Source organism: Tinamus guttatus, unplaced genomic scaffold (assembly GCF_059628265.1).
Source record: "Tinamus guttatus ecotype Peru unplaced genomic scaffold, ASM5962826v1 Tinamus_guttatus_pri_ptg000710l, whole genome shotgun sequence".
In the NCBI taxonomy this organism is placed as follows: Eukaryota; Metazoa; Chordata; class Aves; order Tinamiformes; family Tinamidae; genus Tinamus; species Tinamus guttatus.
The window spans coordinates 4,926,039-4,947,354 of record NW_028289244.1 but is presented as its reverse complement, the minus strand read 5'-3'; the positions used below and the strand labels follow the sequence as shown (position 1 = coordinate 4,947,354).

The 21,316-nt window shown below is 39.3% G+C and overlaps 1 protein-coding gene across 3 annotated transcripts in view; it reads right to left on the bottom strand.

Annotated features, from left to right (window-relative positions):
- The window catches only part of CSNK1A1 (casein kinase 1 alpha 1), a 31,539-nt gene extending 10,443 nt beyond the window's left edge, over positions 1–21,096 (bottom strand). For 2 of the 3 annotated variants that reach the window (XM_088536779.1, XM_088536780.1), the window contains exons 1-6: positions 20,819–21,096; positions 19,923–20,029; positions 8,980–9,106; positions 7,431–7,529; positions 4,856–4,939; positions 1,561–1,700 (exon numbers count right to left, since the gene is read on the bottom strand). In XM_088536779.1, coding sequence (XP_088392905.1) covers positions 1,561–1,700; positions 4,856–4,939; positions 7,431–7,529; positions 8,980–9,106; positions 19,923–20,029; positions 20,819–20,941 — 680 coding nt within the window. In that variant the 5' untranslated portion in view covers positions 20,942–21,096. The remainder of the gene's footprint in view (positions 1–1,560; positions 1,701–4,855; positions 4,940–7,430; positions 7,530–8,979; positions 9,107–19,922; positions 20,030–20,818) is intronic. The other variant, XM_088536781.1, reaches the window with a different exon arrangement.
- Between the last annotated feature and the right edge of the window lie 220 nt (positions 21,097–21,316).

Sequence of the window (21,316 nt, the reverse complement as noted above, 5' to 3'; positions counted from 1 at the left end):
TTTCTTCCTGGCGAAGTTGCCTCTTCCCAGCTATGGAGGGACTGTCCCTCTACTGTCAACGCCTATTTTACATGATACAGAAGAGTAATTTATTCTGTTTTTTTCTCCCCTGAATTCCTAGGGAACCTGTCAGGTTTCCCCACCTCTCTGCTGCCCAAGCAGGATCTGCAGGAAGTGTATTCAGAAGATGGCAGAAAAGGCTTTACTCCTCCCACCACACCAAGAAGCAAAGGGCTGACGGGGCAGGGTGCCAACAGGATGACACATAAGGCTGAGAGTAAAACGAGACTTTCACTTGAGCACGACCTAAGGGAACAATCTGAAGGAACCAGAACAGTTCTGCTGCTCCTAGAACTTCATATTAGAAGAAAAACTACAGGTGAAGATTCACATCACAGCCAAGCCAATATAACCAGCAGTTACTGCCAAAAAGTGCCTGTCTACCCACTCCTGAATATTGCACCAGCTTCCTAACCTTCGTGAGGGCCAGTTCAGGGAGTTGCATCAGAAAAGTCAAGCTGGTTCCCTGAACCAGTTCACTCCAAGGACAAACAAGTCCTAGGGTCAAGGGAGAGAAGAGGGGTTCATTCCTCCCAACAGCACCCAGTTATTAGGTCATCTCGGCTGGAACATGAAACCACAGTCAAGGTCAAAGGGGTGAAAAAGATAATAAATAAGACCACAAACTCCAGCCTGCAGAACTTCTAGTTCCATTAGAGGAGCAGATTTTAATCATCAACAGAATCCAGTGAACCAGTACAGAACCACGGATCTACAATTAAAACTCTAGGAGAAGGTGCAGTGGATTCAGCAGGCATAAAGGCTTTAATGGATTCCACTCACCACGCAGTTCATTCTTTTATTGTTTAACTACATGCTTCTGTGGTAGAAAGTACAAAATTCAATTTCAAACTTTTTTTTTTGAAATACTACCTTTAAGTATATACTGACAAAAGTGTATATACTGACAAAAGTGTATTTGAAAGACAAGATGATCATCTCTATTATTAAAACAAGAAATGGAGACTTTCACCAACAGCAACTCAGAAATAGGTGCCCTTACATATGAGAAGACATATTGTGTACTAGCTTAAGTAAAGCACTATCAAACAAAATATCCTGCCAGAGAATCTGGGTCTGGCTTTTCTTGTTTACAGGAGCATTATTTGTTCGCTTCTCTGCTGCTTCTAGATGGTTTAATGACTTTTTAAACATAGACCACATTACATTTCAGATTTCATCAGAATTACCAATGCCAGCAGAGAGGCCACAAGATCTCCCAATGAATTTAAAAGCAATCACGCTTTGCAGCTCCCTTCCTACATTGCACAGGCTCGCCCAGCTACTGCATTACAAGAACAGCTTACAGTCTGCAGTATGTGTGTGCTTAGTTCAGAAATTACACCCATCATTTGTTTTATTATCAGTTAAGCTTGAACAATGACACCGAATCAAGGAACCCTAAGAAAATTAATATACACTTTTTCATATAAAATTAGTTCAGAAACTTCAAAATTTTACAAGACCATCTTATAACCTCCAAGAACTCCTTAAACTCACCTCTGCTCAATGCCAAGATGCGCATTGATACTGGCGTATCGAGCTGTGCCAGTGAGATTTTTGTCTTCTCTGTATGGTATGTGTTGTCTTGTCCTGTTGTCCCGGTACTTTTTGGCCAAACCAAAGTCAATAAGGAATAACTTAAAAAGAGAAATGAAAACAGATTATATTCTCACACAATATAAGAAATTTCAACCTCTTTTACTATGTAATAGCTATAATTTAAGAAAACCACACAATGTAAGAGCCTACAGTTTAGAGGAAGCAAAGTAACATTGCAGAGTCTTGACTAGCAAGTTCAAAAATCTTTATACTGAATTAGTTCAAGCCTTTTCTCAATCCAGTGAAAAAGATTAGATTGTGCTACTCAACACTTGTAGCTTAGTTCTAAGCTATTTTGTGCTACTACTATAGTCTGTATCACACTAGTTCAGTAACTACAATGCATTATTTAGGAAGGGAATTAACGTGCAAAAATACATTTCACAAAAATCCACTCACACTGAAGCAGTTTACACATACAGGCAGTTAATGGCAGCTCAGCAACTTAATGCTAATGATGTACTGTACTTCTCTACTTAATCAGAAAGAACACAGGCCATTCTGCAGAGTAAAAGGCCAAAAGCTTCAACAACAAACAAGAGCCCTTGCTTTCATCATATGTCCATTTTAAGACTACCAGAACACCATCACGACAGCATGGAACTCTGTTGATTATATTAATAGAGTCAGGAAGCTGCAGTCTAGCATATGGAATCCAATTAAGGCTTCTTCGCCCAATGATCTGGTATTTAGCAACTAATGAGCGTGTGCTAATCAGCATGCTAGCAGCCAACCTACCTACAAAGGTTAATACAGATTCTACCTTCTTGTGTCAAGATTTTAGGACTAGATAACAAAAGCTAAGGTAGAAGGATATATGAAGCATTTCAAGCTCTAACAACAAATCTTCGAACTAAATGTCATCGAGTGGAACGCCCGATTCCATTGCTCAGATTAACCCTGCAAGATCAAGAACACCAATCCCTATAAATACTGGTAGGCTGCTGTTGGGGGATAGGAAAGGGGAGGTGATGGGAAGATGACATGGTTAAGTTCACTAAAAATCTATTCAGTATCACTTAAAAGTGGTTCCAGAACAGAAGACTTTAAATGCAAACAAGTAACAGAGACTGACTTGTAGTTGAGTCTGGAGCCAGAAAGGCAGGTTCATTCGGGCACACTAGAGCTGTGTGAACTTCAAAGTGACACTTGGCAAGAAAGAGACTCCAGAAAGATACTGAAGATCTGAAGATTTCTGAAGTGCACAGCTGCTATTTTTTAGAATAGTTGGTTGTAGCTTTAAAAAAAAATTAATTCAGTAGTCTAGAAAAATACCCAAAAGTTGTCTCAAACAGATGAGAGCACAGAATACCCTGAATTGAAGTCTTGCCGCAATTTCTGTGCAACCACAAAGCCTGGTTCTTCCACATTTGCTTTCTACAAGTTGTTCCACTGAAAGTCACCCTCAAAGCCTAGGTGGCTTTGAACAAGATGTCAAACAAGCTTTAAAGTCTCCTCCGCTGGTCAGACAACAGTTTGGAAAGCTGGAATGAGGTGAGGAGGGAGGTACTGGGTACAGCTACCACTAGAGGCAGGTTATTTAGTTAATGAGCAAGAACATGTTCTCAAGCTACCAGGAAAAGATTGATTTTGATACCGAACTGTTAAGCCAGATAGTATAAAGCTTTATGCAATTACTATACTGCAAATTCAACTCCCCTAAAAGGAAAACTTTCTCAAATGCCATTCCCTATTTTCTGACTAAAGCTCTGTAATCTGCTGACAGCCTCTGATGTATAGGTGGCAATAACCACTTTTGCAGGACATTTGTCAATTAGTTTATGCAAAATACTATGCCTTGAGCAGGGAGAGGAAAAACAGCACTATGCACATAGCCAAAATACTGTCACTGTGCAGGAAGTTTTATACTTTCCAGAACTCAAAATCTTTACTTGCTTTATCTAATTCTGGAGGATCTTCCCAATAATAATGTTATGAAGGGGAAAAGTCACAAATCTACAATCTATTGTTAACATTGGAAGTATGCCTTTAAGAGATAAATACTTGCTGTCTAGCCCTTAAATTTATTTGGTACATACAAACACAGTCCTGTTTTTCACTAGCAAAGTAACTGGATATTATCTGACAGCACAGAGTTCTCTGGGGAAGTTTACTTTGTTCCCTAGCTGGGGCTTATTATTTCCTATTCTAGATAGGCAGAAGTTAATGGAATAAGATCACCTTGAAAGAAGTTAAAATGGAAGATATAAATCTGATTCGAATGAGCACAGAATCGACCGATACCGGCCAGCATTGACACGTAAGTATTTCCACAGGTAATCTCATACCACTTTGGTTCTGTTTCTTGCATGATCAGCAGGAAACCGGAGAAGCAGAGCAAGATTTCTGCCAAGAGCAAGTAGGGAAGCAGATCAAAGTTTCTGTGTCAACTGATAAGCAAGTTTGAGGAGGAGATAACACAAGTCTGTCAGTGTGCATAGCACAGCTAACTGCCTGGTGTCTAGTAAGTGAAGATTACTGTTGTGGAAAGCTGCTAACTGATGCCATGGACACGCTCCCGAGCTATGATCTGTACTCAGCAATTTCCAAACATCCTACTAGAAACCAGTGCACGTCTTCATTTCTTTGCAATCCATCTTCTCTTGAGGGAGGCAGGAGTTGTACACTTCGCTTTACAATACAAGCTCGTGCTTATCCAAGGCACAGCATATTGGACTTATTTCATTTTGAGCCACTGGGCTTATCAAATAAGAGATTCTCAAACAGTTGAAACTTATGAAGAAAATCTGTGCAGGGAAAGAGCCTGGCAGAAGTGATGGCGGAATTTCTTCATGTGCAAAGACGCTGCAGAAACCCTTCAAGAAGGCAGCAAGCCAGCCCTACACCCTGATGTTCTTCTGGAAGGGCATGTCTACCCCTTCAGTACATGGAACAGATTGCCTTTGAGTTTTTAAAGACCAAAATAAAACCCAATTCTGCATTTGAAACGAAGCACGTATCCTTAGCCCTTTTAAAAATCAAGTTTAGAAATAACTACACAATTTAAACAAGCGCCACAGGGAAACATCTTAGTAATGTTACATGTTTGCCAAGTATGTCTGAATAATGCCAACATAAGAGGTGCTTTTGCAAGGTCTACATTCTCCAGAAAGAAAGAAAAAACAAAAACAAAACAAAAAAAAATAAAGCACATGAACTTGGGGTTGAGGTTGGAATAGGAGACAGTTCAGACCTGGTTTAATCCTGAGAAAGATGGGTCCTGAGAAGTACTAACAGTCATGCTTCTTTTCCTCTTCCCCACTGGAGATTCTAAACACTGAACAAACAATAGAGGGTGGCAGTGCATCAAACAGTATTGCTCACATTGCAACAAAGGCCGGCGCAGACAGGCAACACCGAGGCGTTCGAGAAAGAACAGGGTAGCCAAATGCCATCCTTCTTCCATCAAGCACTGTAGTTTTCCATGATTTATTTTTTAGTTTGTTTGTTTTAAGGAGGAAATTTGAAAGATGTGGCGAGATTAATTTCGACTGCGAGCCACTTCGGAATGACACTGCCTCGATCAGGGATAGCAATGGTGACATTTGGCTCTATTAAAAAAGGAAATTGAAGTTTTGCTTACAAAAGCAGCCTTTGGTTCCACAAACTGCCCTTCCCCCAAGAGACATTTAGAAAAAGTAAATCTTCAGTAAGGAAGAGGTAGAAGGCATTTAGTCACCTTAAAGTTTATTTTCGTAAGCATGCAGGGCTTATTTCTAGCAGAGCTGAAAATTCACCTTTTAAGGTGGGAGTAAAATCTCTCCCCATTGTCAAATTAAAAATTTGAAAAAAATTGATTAATTTTGTATTTTTTTTTAAATATAACTGACAGGAAGCTACTGGAACAAGATTACCATGCTATTCTAGTCTTTGTGGATGATGTATCTTTAAGCAGTGTGTGGATAGCTTTAAAAAAAAGGAAAAACAAAGCAAAAAAAAAAAAAAAAAAACAATAAGCACCCCAAACTACACTCAACTACAAAAAGAAACAAAGCACAAACTGTGTGGTGCTATGTGTTCTCTAGGTAAAACATCTATTATTTCCCAACTGAAGCAACTCATTTCTAATTTTGCATAAGGAAATGTGTAAATCAATTAATTTGCATTTTTGCAAAGAACTATCCCCTTTATCTCTCAACGCTGCATCAGTAAATGAAGCCTATGCTCACAGAAAGTGTTTATCCAGAGTATCATCTTGTGACTCCATAAGTAATCTACAAATAGAAAAAAAAAAAAAAAAAAGGAAAAATCATGGTTTACAGGCAGTTTTGGTTTTCCATAGGCAATTTTGGTTTTCCATTTCAGCTGATGCAAACCTAATATGTTCCTCTTCTAAAACATGTACAGCAGCATTTTCTAGGCCATTATTCCATGTCAAGACAAAAAGTGCAGCAAGGCCAGCCCAGCATGACAGTGCAAAAGTGGAGAAAAATGGCCCAGAAAAAGAATCCTTGGAAATCAGATGCTAACACTAGGGGAAAAAAAAACAATAAAGTTTTCTAGTTATATTGCTAAGTCATGCCAGAAAATTAGGGAGCCTAAATGCTCAATGCAGCAGAGAAAAATAGAGCTCTACAGAGGGAAAGTATGAAACTTGGGAACAAGCAAAGTTTAATAGCAACAGAATTACATGAAAACTCTCTCTTATTTGAACTGTTACAAACAGTTTTGAAATAGTTAAAACTAAACACTCAGTGCACTGCACCTCTTCAGATAAGAGCATATCTCATGTCAATAGGTTTTCTCCTTCTAATGTTCATGGCCCTGAAGTTGGCATTCATACAGGCAAACAAAGGTAAACATTTTAAATACTAAGTGCCTAAAGACCGTAGACATTCTCTGATGACATATAGAGAACATAAGTGGGAATCTTGCTTCCAATAAACAGCTTGATCATGTACATTTGTCCTTAAGTTAATTTCTCTTAAGTAGCATGCTTAATGCATTGCCAATGCTGCCTGTCTGCCCGAGCTCGACACACAAATTGCAAGATTAAGCATTTCACTCAAGAACTAAAAATAAAGGAAACAAAACCCAGTATTTTAACTGAAAACATGCACTTCTGACTAAGTATACCCATCATTCAAGCAAATTTAACCACCTCAGCACCTCCCCCCCACTATTCCTCACATCAAAGTTCACTGAAAGCAGTTTTTGTTTTACAGATTCAGCTACTTTACATCTTAACAGTTTTCCATCACCATATTTGCACAAATTCATTCACTTATAAAGACAATGATTTATCTGTATGTTCACTCTTAGTCATATCCACAGCTCATGGCTGAACAAGTCTCTTTACCAGTCAGGCACTAAGCTTTTATGCCCTGACGACTGGTAGCTCGGGAGCTCCCACGTTGGCATGAATTCTTTTCATCCCAGGAAGACAGTTCCAAAGGCAAAGAAACGATTTAACTTTAATATTAAAATATTAAGCAGAAAAAAAAAAAGCTATTACAATAGTTATCTCAATAATTAAATATAATCATTGAGAAAAGTAGACAAGTATTCTCCAGGCTTGGTTTATTCTCTTGTTGCAAGCCTAGAATTCATCCTGTAGCCAAGTCCATCCCTCAGAGCGAGACCTGTATGTGGAAATCGCTGTATCTGGCAGCAGACACTGGGAAATCCAAGTTCTTGAACCGAAGAATTATGGCTTTAGCATCCAAAACATCAATTCAGCAACGATTTTTATAAAAGCTATGCAGCTAGAAAAAAGTCAATCATAGCCATTCTCTTTGCATCATTCAAGCAAAAAGCATTAGACTAACCTTATTACAGTGACGCCCGATACCCATTAGGAAGTTATCTGGTTTAATGTCTCTGTGTATAAAATTCTTTGTGTGCACATATTCAATTCTACTGATCATCTGTAAAAAAAACACACACACAAAACACACAAACCCAAACAGTTAGGATTTCGATGACAACAAAACAATTTACTGAAGCTTGAAATAAAGCATGACTTTGTAGGTTTGTAGGGCTGCCTTCCTCTGTAACATAAGCCTGGAAGTTTCACTTATTCACCAAATTAAGACAAAATACTTGCTAAATGAAAGCCAAGTCTTTTCTTAGACCAAAGTAATGTACTAAAATATCAAGCCACCTAAATTATATAATAATGGTCAAGAACTGGCAGTTCAAATGCCCGAAACTACTTCCCAGACATTCTAGTTTGTCTGACTGTGATGTGCCATTACTGAATAATTTTTCTAAAGCCGTATTTCAAAAAAAGACTTTATATACCTTCCACAAAGCAATTTTAAAATTCTTTTCATCTATTACTCATTCATCTTGTTCCATGCCTCACTTTTCCAGTTAGCCCACAGTGTCCTAGGCGGGCTACCATGATCCAAAAAGAGCCAGCAATGAAGATACAAAGAAATGCTGACACATCTGCATCCTCATATATGGTGATGTATTCAATCACAGCATATGCATCTGTGATACAGCTTTTTGACCAAGACATATTTCCTGAAGTCTTTAGTGAATTTAAGTATTTTACAGCATCATGCCCTTGGCAGCAGTTCTACCAAACTGTGTCCCAACGGTCACTTTCTTTCAATGATACCATAAAGTCTATCTGAATGTTCCCAGATGATAACTGATTAGCACTTATCATACAAAAGAACTACAAGAAAGCTATATAGATGTCCTGAAGGTGCTTCATTATCCTGACCAACCTAAGTGGGTGACTCTCTAAAGCAAGTATATCAGTCTCACAAGGCAGCTGAGAAAAGGGACAGTTTGCCTTTGTCTCTAACAGAAACTCTCAGCTTCCCTGGCAGACAGCCTGGGATTCTATGACCACCTGGCTTAGCAACAATTTGGTACCAACATCGACAGGATAATATTAGGTGACCTTCAACCTGCCATTGGAAATAACTCAAGAATCACTTATTGCCTTCTAAAGTAACTGAAGACGGTGCTAAATAATAAGAGAACAAATATGGCAAAGCATTTCAAACACTGTACTCACAACCAAGTAAATCGCTAGAAAAGGCTAAATCTAGACATTCCTGATACTGTGAATATCAGAACTCAGTTTTAGAGGCCTAGGTTAAGTTTGAAACAAAGAGCAGCAACTGCACTAAAAATTTAAAGAGTTGTTTTAAGTACCTGAACAGCCAAACCAGTTGTTAAGCTCATGCTCTGGTATGAGAAAGAAGACAGGAAGTTGAGAGGATGGTGACATTGAATGAGAACAACCACCTTCACTATACAGAATACAGTATCACACATTTAGCCCACCTGAAGGAAACGATGTTACAGAAAAGACTTAATAGTCTTAAAAACCCTTACAGTAAGATTTGTACATACCTGGTCTGCTAACATAAGTACTGTTTTCATCGTAAACCTGCGAGAACAGAAGTTGAAAAGGTCTTCAAGGCTGGGACCAAGAAGATCCATAACTAGAACATTGTAATCCTTTTCTTGACCATACCACCTGCAACAAGAAAAATATTCAGTATTAGCAGGAATCTAAAATTCAAGCCTTAGTCATTAGTAAACATTAGTGAGCCAAGCAGCCCAACTATTATGAAGTGACAGAGGCAGTTACCATAGTTCTCAATGCACAAATACAGACATCCTCAAAATGGAGCTGCAGACTACAACATACAGTTCTAGAGAATCCCCATGCTAAAGCCTTTGAGTTTCTAGGAGAGTAACAATTACAAAACATGTATCCTATTACTTCTAAGCAAGTTGTGTGGAACTCTCAGCTGGATGAATTCTGATTTAAGCTTCTTGCCATCAACTCTCAGAAAACAGCTGTCAGTGCCAACATGAGTTCAATTAACTTCTGTTCACAGAAACCCCAACTGAAAATCAATTTATTCAGCTTTTATTTTCAGGTACGACTTGCCTGCAACAGATAAAAGTAGATCACACAGATAACAGGAATACATTCCTGTTGAATGAATGGTAATTCAGGGACTTACTGGCCTGTATGTTCCCACTGTAGGTATTCTAGAAGAAACCACGCACTTTTACAAGTTTTTAATCAATGCATTATAAAGTCAGCATGGACCACAGCCTACATACGGCCAGGTCAGTCTAGGAGTCTTTCATCCCCTATGTCAAGAAGCTGAAGCTACGCATTTTGAAATCAGTCATTTAAATTAATTGCCTCCCACATATTAGTACTCACACTACTGGCAGGTTCATTTTGCCACTTTTTTGACTTTTAAAAATTCATCGAGAGTGCTAAGATTTACAAAAAAGTTACAAGTGACTCAACTGGGAAAGTATGCTGCATGGTATTACTTGAGAAGGTCTGTAATTCACAGAAAGGTTAGCACTCACAGTGGAATCTGACGCTGAGCTACCAAACTTAGGCATTTTAAGGCTGAAAAGCTCTGCCCAGATAGGCTCTTTTAAGAAGTAATCATAAATTATTTTTTACTGCAAAAGCAACAGAGTACAAATATAGTATTACGCAGAGTTAGGAAGAGACACAGGTAGATACCCTTTCTCTTAAGGGTATGTCCAACTACTGACAAGTTTCTGCTCAGGAATTACTGAATATGGGTGCAAGACAACCTCTAGACTCCTATGCAAACTCACAAGTAGTTTTGACAAGGTTCTATGAACACCTCAGTGCATCACAATTCAAAGTGAAACACTACAGTAAGCCAGAGTAAGAAAAAGTGGGAAAAGAGAATGCATTTTCTAGTTATTTTGCCATGTGAAGTTTAGGTTTGTTGTGAATAAGTCTGAAATAAATAAGCTGAGACAAATTCAAGCATTCTAAAGAGTAAATCAAGACATAAATAAAACAGTTTTCTTTAAGAAACATAAACTCAACTGAGGTACTAATTATTTGGTACAGTAACAGTTCAACATCCAAGAGACTGCAGCAAAAGGGAAAAAGATCAAGCAACTACCTTTAACTCAGAAAATTTAGTTACAGCAACACACACAAGGAAGTAAAACTGATGAAAGTGAAGCCTACCCAGGGAGCTACATTTGAAAGTATTCGTTTCCTCCACAGTAGTCTCTCTGGATAGTAATTGCAGTTATTCAGGTTGACTGCCCAACCTCCATTTGGCCTACTTCTGCATATGCACAGCAAAATTTTATATCACCTGACCATTCTGCACTGCTGGAAAGCAAATTCCGCAAGACAAAGCAGTAAGTCGGGTTCTCTTAACATTTCATTTTCGCGTTTACTTGCTAGCAATTTCTTACAGAGAAGTTTCCACTCATTTCATTTCACTACTGACCACTGAAACTTCTGCTAGTATATTAAGAAACTGGTGCTTTATTTACTTTGTTGACATTGCATGCACCATTTCCTTAGAATCTTTCTAGGGTAAACAGGATTAGGTGGCTAAATCATATCCATTCAAAGCCCATCTAATGGCTGCCATTACTAACAGAAGTATTAAAAGTCTTGGCTCTTTTAGGAAGTCTTGGAAATTACACTTAGGACCTTGGCAAGTACTCTTTACATTCATTATGTGAATATGAGAGTAAGACAGACTGAAAGCACCCATTACAGAGAAGCACAAATTCAAAGCAGTTTAGCAGGTAGGTCTTAACATTAGTGACATACACAGTCAAGGTGTAAAACATTATGGCAAGAAGAGAATCTCTGAAATACTAATCTCTCAAATATAAGTCTCCAGACATGCTAAGGCTGCGTCAGCGAGATCTGGAGCAGAGAGAGATTTAACTACCTGACACATCATGTGTTATTCTGAGGGTGGGGTGGGTGGAGTGAATTTCTGCAGTTCACTTCCATAGTGAGTATGCCCCAGTAAGATGTATTCCCTAAAATGGGGATTTTGATTCAGAGTCACAGATCCACATATACCACTTGTTATGCCAGGAAACTGCAAACTGTATACTATTATTGACTTGACTTTTCTGAAGATTAGCAGTAGAAGACATTACTGAAAGCTCCAAAACCATCAGCAAGACAATGTTTTTATGAGCCCAGAGTTACCCTCAAACAGGTAGCAATACAGTAATAGCTGATATAACCCTTAAGAACTCTGGTACACATGTAAGCCTTAAGGTGTGTCCAGTTCATTCACGTATGAAAATGCTTTGTTAACCTTCCCAGTGATATCTGTTTATGACTATAGATCAGTTTAACAATTCGGTCAGGATACAGTAAACACCATTTATGAAGCTTTTGGCAAAATCATAGTTGAAGGTCCATCGCAGTGACGTCGATTTGACCTCGGCTACAGTCTCATTTGAAAGACTAAGACTCACCATGTCAGCAGGTTTCCAAATCATGTGATTCAATAGCCTGATATGCAGTCCAGTACATGCACAGAGCTGAAACTCTTTGTAACATCTTCAATTTCAATATTCTTATCTCCATACTGAACAAGGCACACGACACACAAGTAGAGAACCATTCGGTTTCCAAATCTCACACAGTGAAGTGGGCATTATGCCAGATCATGACACATATCAATGTTTACTTACGCTTACGTTTTTTTATTCCCTTGACTAACCTTGAGGCAAGCAAGTAAAGTATTGACGCTCATCTGGCACTTAATAGCAAAGAGTGTATTCAGGTCTACTCAAACTTATAACCCTCTGTCTTCAGAGATCTTTCAAAAATTGTATAATGCCTACTTCAGCAAACTGCCTACTTCCTAAACAATGCCAATGACAAAAGAAATGATGTTGGAAAGCAAGTGCCTAGATTTTTACTGAGAAAACATTTCATTTGGTTACAATAGTATTCTGTCTGTTGGGTATTTCTTCTTTGGAAAAGGTTGTGCCAGTACAAGCCAACCCCCTTCAGTGACTTGTTTGCCAACTAACGGAATCCAGAAAGTAGTTTTACAGCACTGTGCCACTTTTAGAGTTCTGCAAGATACCCAGTTGCTTAATCCTGCACCATAGTTACATATTGTCTTAATACTTAAAAGAGCAACAATAGTAGGGTAACAAAACGTGAGTAACTATCCAAACTGTAGACTGCTCAAATTTTAAAGAACAGAGAAGGATTCTGGAAACTTGCTTGAAATGCCTCAAGTTCAGATGGAGATTAATTCAAGCACCAAAAAACTGTAAATACTGTTGCTCACCGCTTAAAAACACCAACCACGCAACCCAAAACTCACATTTTCTTAAACCAGTAAAGGCTACCATTACAGATCATGTAATTTTGTCCACAGCTGTTAGAGACTTAAATCAGCTCACTGCCACAGCAAAGTATTCCTGCCACAAAAGCAACTATAACAAGACAGTATTTTGTTCCAGTTTAATAGAAGTTCTTCTGACAGAAGCTCTTTTTTTTTTTTTCCCCAAACTAGCCTATTCTCTGCTAAAAGCTTCCATCAGTTCAGCCACAATCTCTAACTACACAAGTGAAGGCTGCAAAATGACAGACTAGAATTAAAGAGAACTGAAGAAGGTGACTGTTAACACTTGAGGCAGAAAATCTTGTTGCCTCTCTGCAAGAAGCTACAATATTATTTTGACAAGACTTGGGTTTCATTAACTTTGTCCCCAAATTTTTTTTTGGCCATCTATGCTATACTACTTTGACCATCCCTATACAATTAGTTCCTCATTTTGACTTTCAAACACCAAATGGAACTGCTCATATGGCAACTGTGGTTACTATCCACTCTTAATTCTTCTAATAATAAAACTATTACAAGGAAGGTAAGTTAACAATGAACAACCTGTAGAGAACTTACTACTGGAATCACCTGAGATCACCTTACTAATAAGCTTGACAAGTCAACAGGCAGACAAGGGTGAACATGAAAGGCTGGAAAGCCTCACGAACACATAGGATTCAGACATACTGCAGGAAACCAAACTCAAACTGTATTCAATTTCTGTAATCATTAAGCCACTTTTAAAAAGTCACTAAATTAGTCATTAATCAAATGATTTGACTGAAGAGAGTATCACAGACCTCCTTGTGATCATACAGCCTTAACAGCAGTCATCTCTGAGAACAGTGACTAACCCTAGAAGATAAAAGCACAGGTATTCTGCACAACAGGGAAGTAGAGATAGCAGTGCTAAAGACACTGGTGTGCCTTCATGTTGCATTCCACATACAACCTGCGCCCCATATTCAAAGATGAAAAATCAGAAGAGGGACAGAAAACGACTACAGGTGTGAATGGGAAGGCGGGGATCCCTATAATCATGGGTTCACAGAGCTCAGCACAGCAGTCATTAAATTATGCAACTGCTCTTTTTAGATACATCCAGAGAAAGGAAGGGTGGGAAGACTAAGAGAGGTGGCTGTGAAAAGAAAAAAAAAAAAAAAAAAAGGAATTGGCTGACTATGGTTAAGAAAACTTATCTTTAAGCATAGAAGCCAGAATTCTCCAGCCAGAGTTATGCGCATTGGGGTGCTCACCTAGAAAGTGTTAACATTGTGCCTGATTCACAAAAATAGTACATCGTCTCAAACAGGAGCTGAATTTTGATGACTAAAGCGGTGGCTTCTGGTCCTACGTTCTGTACTCCTCAGGGCAGACGTCTCCTAACAGTTTTAGGCAAACTGGTAAACATATCTGGCTGTATCAAAACACTCTTTTCAGTTGTAACAGGTATTGAGGCAATACACATAAGGCAGTCTGTTATAAACTAGAAATATAAAATCTGTGGCAATTTATCTTTCCCAAAACTGGAAAAGCATTTGTTAACTGTTAGCCAACTACGAGACAGTAATATAAGTGAATTTCATGTAATATAGCATGACTGAAACACCAAAATAGAATATTTAGCATATGTCATCTAATGTTAGTTGCCATGGTGAGTATGAATTAGGCCACCCAAGTACTAAATACAGAAACACCATGAACACACTATGCTACGAAGTTAGATGGGGTCTATAAATAAAACTTTTTTGTACAGTTTGAGAGAAATATGAATATGTGAAGTATGCCAATGCAAATTATCTCCTAAGCAATATGGTCATTTCAGCTGCTTAGTGATATGATGCATACATCCTTCTACCTAGCTGACTCGCTCCTCTGGAATTAATGAGGTAAATTAACAGCTGTTAGGAAGTGAGCAGAATATCAGTCAAATTTCTTCCATAAAAAGCAAGAAAACTGAGGACAGTTGAGAAGATAAACGATTAATCTGAATTATATATGAGGAATGTTCCTGAGGAAAATACACTGCGTCAGTAGTGCTTCTGCAGCTGATCATCTCCTCCAGATTAATGCTGAACCGAAACTGCGTACTTTCACATCTGTTTCTGCAAAGGTTCAGCTGAGGCAAGGGAATCAGAGAAAGAGCAGCTTCATTTGTTTTAAAGTTGTGGTCTATCTTGGCTGTTTCTAAGCAGTTGTGAGGATCAATTAAGACAGGACTTTAGACTGTTACAAAACATTAAGATTTTGTTTAGGAATGTCTGTCCTGCTAGAAATTTAGATTCATTTTCAAGATAAGCAGGCAGTTCTGCTTTGAGCCACAAGAGTCTTGCTGTTATCTAGTACAGTGGTTCTATCCTTTAGTATGCAGCCTTAATTAATAATAGAAGCTTAATTAATAGGAAGCTCTACTGCTAGAACCTTCCTCCTTATTACTGTGCATGCCTGGATGAAAGTATCCATCTTACCAATGAAATGAAGACAGGTTTTTTTTTTTTTTTTTTTTTTAAAGGTTTTTAGATAGTGCATCAGGTTCTTGAGACAGCAGTTTAAAATTTATGTCTGAGAAGTATAATTACAGATTTTTAAGCAATGCTTAAGAAAAATCAAGAATTGAAGTACTGAAATAAAACTCCCATGTGAAAACAATCCCCAAATCCGACCATGTTTTCCCACTGTGCACACTACTCAGTGGAGATGAACACAGGTAGACTTATTAAATGCAATATTGTTGGATATGTTATAAGTGACAGTAAGGATAAAAATATTTTACAGGTATTTCTTGCCTTTTCATCAGCAACTTTATAATGCACTACTGAGAGAAGATTGTTAAGTGATACAAGTTTCCCAACTTCAAATATCTTACAATAAGTTACTACATTGAAAAGTTCTGATGCATAAGGATTTAAAGTTGCAAAAGAATGTTTAAAAAAAAAATCACCCAGGAGTTTCAGTTTTTAAACTTACAAATGAGAAAGCTCTAATATCACCTCAATTAACTTCACGTGCAGTTGGGTATACCGTATATAATTCATCAGACTTGGCCACACAAGAGTACAAACAATACCTGTCTTATGTTCACTACGCTTTTCCTGCCTTTAAATGCAATTTTAATATATTGCAGAAGCAGCCACAGATGGGTTTAGGGTATCACCCATTTCAACTGGAAAACAGGTTACAAAATTAGTTCTCCCAAGAGACCTCAGGAGAAACATCTCCGATCCTTCTCTTTTAAAAGAAAGATACATTTGAGAGGATACCTAGAAGTTCTCTGCATAAAGGATACGACCAGCTGTGAAACAGCACAAACATCAAAAATCAAGACTGACCGTCACAGATAATTTATCAAACAATTTCTTGTCAGAGTGCTTTTACAGAATTGCACTAAAAACTATGCACAAGATCACTACACGAACAGACACCACTTCATTCCAAGCCAGAACCAAGAATCTGGCTACAAAGGCAAATACTCCAAACAAATGGGATCGGTGCCCAGTTAAAAAAAGAGAAGCCAGCCAAAAATGCTTCGCCTACAAAAAAAAAAAAAAAAAAAAAAAAAAAGGCAGCTGATGGCTCAGAACAATGCGAATAAGCCTACCAGAATAGTGTGGACTTTGCATTGTGTCCTAAAGGCAGATCAGGCAGTTGGATGTTAAGCATGGTTCAAGAGTCTTTTGTCAAAGATGAAGGTAACAGTATAAACTAAACATACACATCAAGAACATTTAACAACTAAGAATCTCAGTTCTTATGAATTCCTATGAAACTTTTGAAACAAGTTCAAAACCTTTTCTACTATTCCTGCAAGCAAGGCGAACAATTTATTTCCTAGTCCTAAAGAGTTACCACTATCAGTGAATTAAGACAATCAATTTTCTGTTAAACTGTATATCCAAACAATGTTTTCTGCTACAGTGATATTACCAAACCCCTTTGTTCTCCCTCAACAGGAAGGAACTCAGTCTCACAGAAGCAATTTAAAAATACCTTTTCACTCAAAAATTGTTATTTCACCATCTTTCTTACAAAGCTATAAAAAACCACCCCCCCCCCAAAAAAACGCCACATACAAACAATAACAACAATTTTGCTTGACTTTAGATAACTTAGATACATTAACTTATCATTACTGAGCTTGGAATCACATATAAAAGGCAGAAGAAATCCGTTTTAGGAACAGGTATTTGAACTGAAGGAACAATCCATAACTCTTCTTTTGGTTTCATGACTCAACCACAGCAGACAGAGCACTTCACTCATGTAAAGCCATGTAATGCAACTTCTAGTAGGTCAGTGTTGGCCACTGTTCTACTAATGTAGACAGAAACTGAAGACCAAGTAAATAATCCTCAAAAGAGAAATGTGGTATTACATGCCTCTGCTTCCCAAATTTGCAGAACTGATAGAGGTGCTGCTGTTCCCAGCTTATGTAGCATGGCGAAGGCAAAAGTCAGGGCAATTTCTTAATTATCTATCAAATGACCTACTTATTGGACGCTGCTGCTATTTAAGGGCATCGCATTAGGGAGGTTTTAACAAATATGCTGGAAGTGAACAAGTTTCATTCATTCCCATTTGTCTTTCCAAACATACTGAGCCAAGAACAACTCATCCTGACCGGACAGCCTGCCATTACAGAACGACAGCAGAATGCGTATTATCAATTACGTATGCAAAGTGACCTAAGGACAAAGTCATACATTTTCCAAGCCTAGTTTCTGCTAACAACGCATGTCAGAAAAGCTTGAGCTGTCTGGAACAATACGCACAGTAATTTGACTTTGGAGTAATAACCTATTCAAAGACATATCCTCGTTAAGCACCAACTGACACATCTCCCTTTGTAAGCCAAGCTGCCCCCCTTATACTCAGAATACCAGAGATTCCAATTCCATCCAACACACCAGGCTTTAATGTTTGTCCAAAGAGCTGTGCGGACTGCTTCCTCGTCAACAAAAAAATATAAAAATACTATTCTAAATTTCATCAAGCACCAACCAATGTTACATCAGGCAACTAGTAACAGAAGCAGAGTCAAAAAACCTGTTTAAGCAGTGTCTGGTATATACAAACAGATTTAAATCAAAGCAGTTTCCTAAAACCAAACAGGTATTTCCAAGTATATTCTGAAAGGTAATTTTCTAGGCAAATACCCAGAGACTAGCACTGTGAGAATCTGAAAGCGAAAATCTTTGACTCCTTCACATTATCAAACAGCTGAAGCATCTTCAACACACAGTCTAAGAATCCATGTGAATGGTCTGAAGTAGTGTTTCAGTTGCCTATTCTTATCAAGGTTTTTGTAACCTTGCATTAATTCTCTAATTGGCATGAAATGGACATTAAAAAAAGAGGTTTATAGTGGTTATAAGTTTTGTGGCACTGTGACTTTTAAACCAGAAGCACTGGTTACAAACAAAGCAAAATCAGATAAAACAATACTGTCAAAAAGAGGGAGGAAGAGGGAGAAAGAAATAACCCTCCAAAAACCAGCACACCTTTTAACACTGTTTCATTTCTGTTACATAAGTTGAAGAGATATACATTAGGCCTCATTATAGCACCAAAGATCTGTTTAGTTTTCAAAAATGTTTAGTTCAAGAATACTTGTTTTTCTAGTTTTATGCTGAAACACCAGATATCCAGTTGTTTTGGCTATTTTCCCAGTTGTGCCTGTTTTAGCATGTAACTATACCAATATGATTTTCCCATATACAATTTCTATTCTTATTGTTGCAAAAAAAAATATATTCATTTGAAGAAAAGCAGGGAATTGCAGTACAAAATAAAAACTGAATTTTAGGTTTCTCACAAAGCACTATTTAAGCTAGAAGTAATCTGCTTCACAGAGGTATATTTATTCTATTATTGCACAAGGCTGTACTGAATGGAGGGGACAAGAGGATACACAGCCAAGACAACACTGTCTCCTTGGTTGCATACAGAATACATCCAGGACTACAGCTAGTCAAGCTTAAAAAGGAGAAAAGAAAAACAAACAAATAACAACAACAAAAAAGCTATTACCCTGAAAAATGCAGATTTAAGTTACAGGTTTTGTTAAAACTAATACACAGTCTAGAATAAGAAAATCATTATGTCTCTACAATACATACCACAGTCCATCAGAGTACACACACTACAACACCAGACAAGGGTTAAGAGACTAAATGGAATCCACAGTTTGAGTTAATTTCTAAATTAAATTTGTTTCTACAGCTCAAAGAACAATTTCTTTTATGACATGCAGCAAACATTAGAAATACTAACTTTAAAAATAATTATTAGTGAGGCTTAAAAAATACCCACTTGGATAAAGTCTTGCTGGAGAAGACTTTTGTTTCATTTAATCTATTCTTATACACAGATTAATGGCCAAAACTTCCTAGTACAACAGCTCAATAACATAGCGAAGTGACTTCTCAGAGTTGCAGCAAAACATCAGCATTTTTCCACCCCCATATCAGGAAATTAATAAAGACCATGTGAAAGTTTCAGAGAGAATATGAAACAAGGAAGTCACATAACGAGCAATTGGGAGGGATTAATCTTGGATTTCCGTACAGTTAAAGTGCCAAGTGACGCATCTGTTATGGGTAACAGAAAGGGGCTGCCATTTCATTCTGGGTTGAGGTTCTCTGCAGTCTCAAGGCTCACAGCACATAACTATGAAAGGAAAAGATACATGCCCGAGCACGTCCCTTGTCCCAACAGGAGAAGGGGGAGGGTTAATCACGTCCATCCGCCATTTTCTGAGCGGAGGAGGAAGACATGTTGGAACAAAAAAAAAAAAAAAAAAAAGAAAAAAAAAAAACAACAAAAGAAAGCAGCCATTTCCAGCACCAACTCTTAACCTTTACCCGGAACATCCGCTCTCATCTGAACAGCCTCGTACTCTAAATGCTTTAAAAATTTCACATATCTCAGCGACTGCTGAGGATCCCAGCCACAAAGCACAATATGAGTGAGACTTTCCCCCCCACCCCAACCTTTGGGAATTTTTTGAGGGGGCACAAGGTAATCCAAATAGTTGTAAAGCTTAGCAAGGAGCATTTTGCTGACCAGGCCAATCTCTCACAAGTTTAATCATGTATTCTTAGTGGCAGAGTCCCACCTCACACTTAACAGTAAGTGATTATACTAGCATACATGGACGATTCCTACCGTATATGTGGGATGCCAACTCCTCCTTGCAGGATCTTGTATAGTTTGCTTTCATACAGCAGCTGGGGATGTCTTGCCTTCTGAGACTCCAACTTTACAGCAACTTCCTACAGCGAGAGGGAAGAAGGAATCAGAGCAGAGCGTCCACCAAGCACTGACTTGCCACTGAGGTTTAAGGGGGACAGAACTTCAATATCTCTCACACAACCCTGCCACAACTGCTTTCAGGGATATATATTTATATTTTTTAAAGCTCTCAGCGGGTGTTCAACATCCTGAGTTTTGCTGGGTCTTCAAATAAAATCCATATTGTGATGATTCGTACATAAATATCCACCTTGGGTAATGAAATTGATCTAGAGATGTTAAGTCTTCAGATCCATACAAGTGAGAAGAACATACGTGGGTGTTTCTTCTTTACAGCTCAGAGCAGTGAGGGGGAGGAAAGAGGAAAAAAAGAGAGAAAAGAGCTAAAGAAAAAAGGAATCTTCTTTGTTTTTCACCATTACTGTTGATGAACACGAGATAAAGTGTTCTCCAGCAGAAAGAGGGGGACAGATGGTTGGTGGAAGAGAGATTTCTCTGGCGCTGATGGGAGACAAAAGTGTGTTTTTGCCCACAACAGTGGTGTCCTCCCTGCACCTCCGGCTATGCGAGCGCCGGGTGGGGAAGAGCAGGGCTCTGTGGGAAGGAGCAGAGCCGTCCATGCAGTGCGGGCCCTGTCCCCTGCCCCGGCGAGCCCGGAGGACGCGAGAGCCGGGGGAAGGAGGAGGAAACCCGGCTCCAAGGGCGCCCTCGAGGGAGGCGATGGCTGGTGCCTGCAGTTCCCCCCGCGGGGCCGAGGGGCCCGCGCCGACGGCCCCCGGGAGCAGCCGGGCAGAGTGCGCCGCCCTTACCTCCCCGTTCGTGATGTTGATCGCCAAATAGATGTCCCCGAAGGAGCCCGACCCGATCTTCCGCACCAGCTTGTACTTGCCCCCGACAATGAACTCGGCCTTGGAGCCGCTGCTGCTCGCCATGGCGAGGGGCGGTTGAGGGGCCCTCCCGGAGCGGAGGGGCTCGGCACCAAAGCGGGCTCTACCGCCGCCCGGAGCAGCGCAGGAAGCGGGGGCAGACAAAGAACGGCGGCTCCCCGCCGCTCAGCTCCGGCCGGGCCCCTCCGGCGGGAGTGCCCCGCTCCCCGCCCGGGCGGCGCTCGGCTCTGGGCGACCAGCAGTCAAAAACAAACAAAAAAGAAAAAAAAAAGAAAAAAAAAAAGAGAGAGGCAGCCGAGTTACTGCTGTGGGGAGAGGGGATGGAAAGGGAAGGGAAAGCGCGAAACCCGCTGGCTCCGCCGGGCCCCGGCCGCCGCCGGCCCCTCACTCGGCCGCCGCCGCCATCTTGTCTCCCCGCCG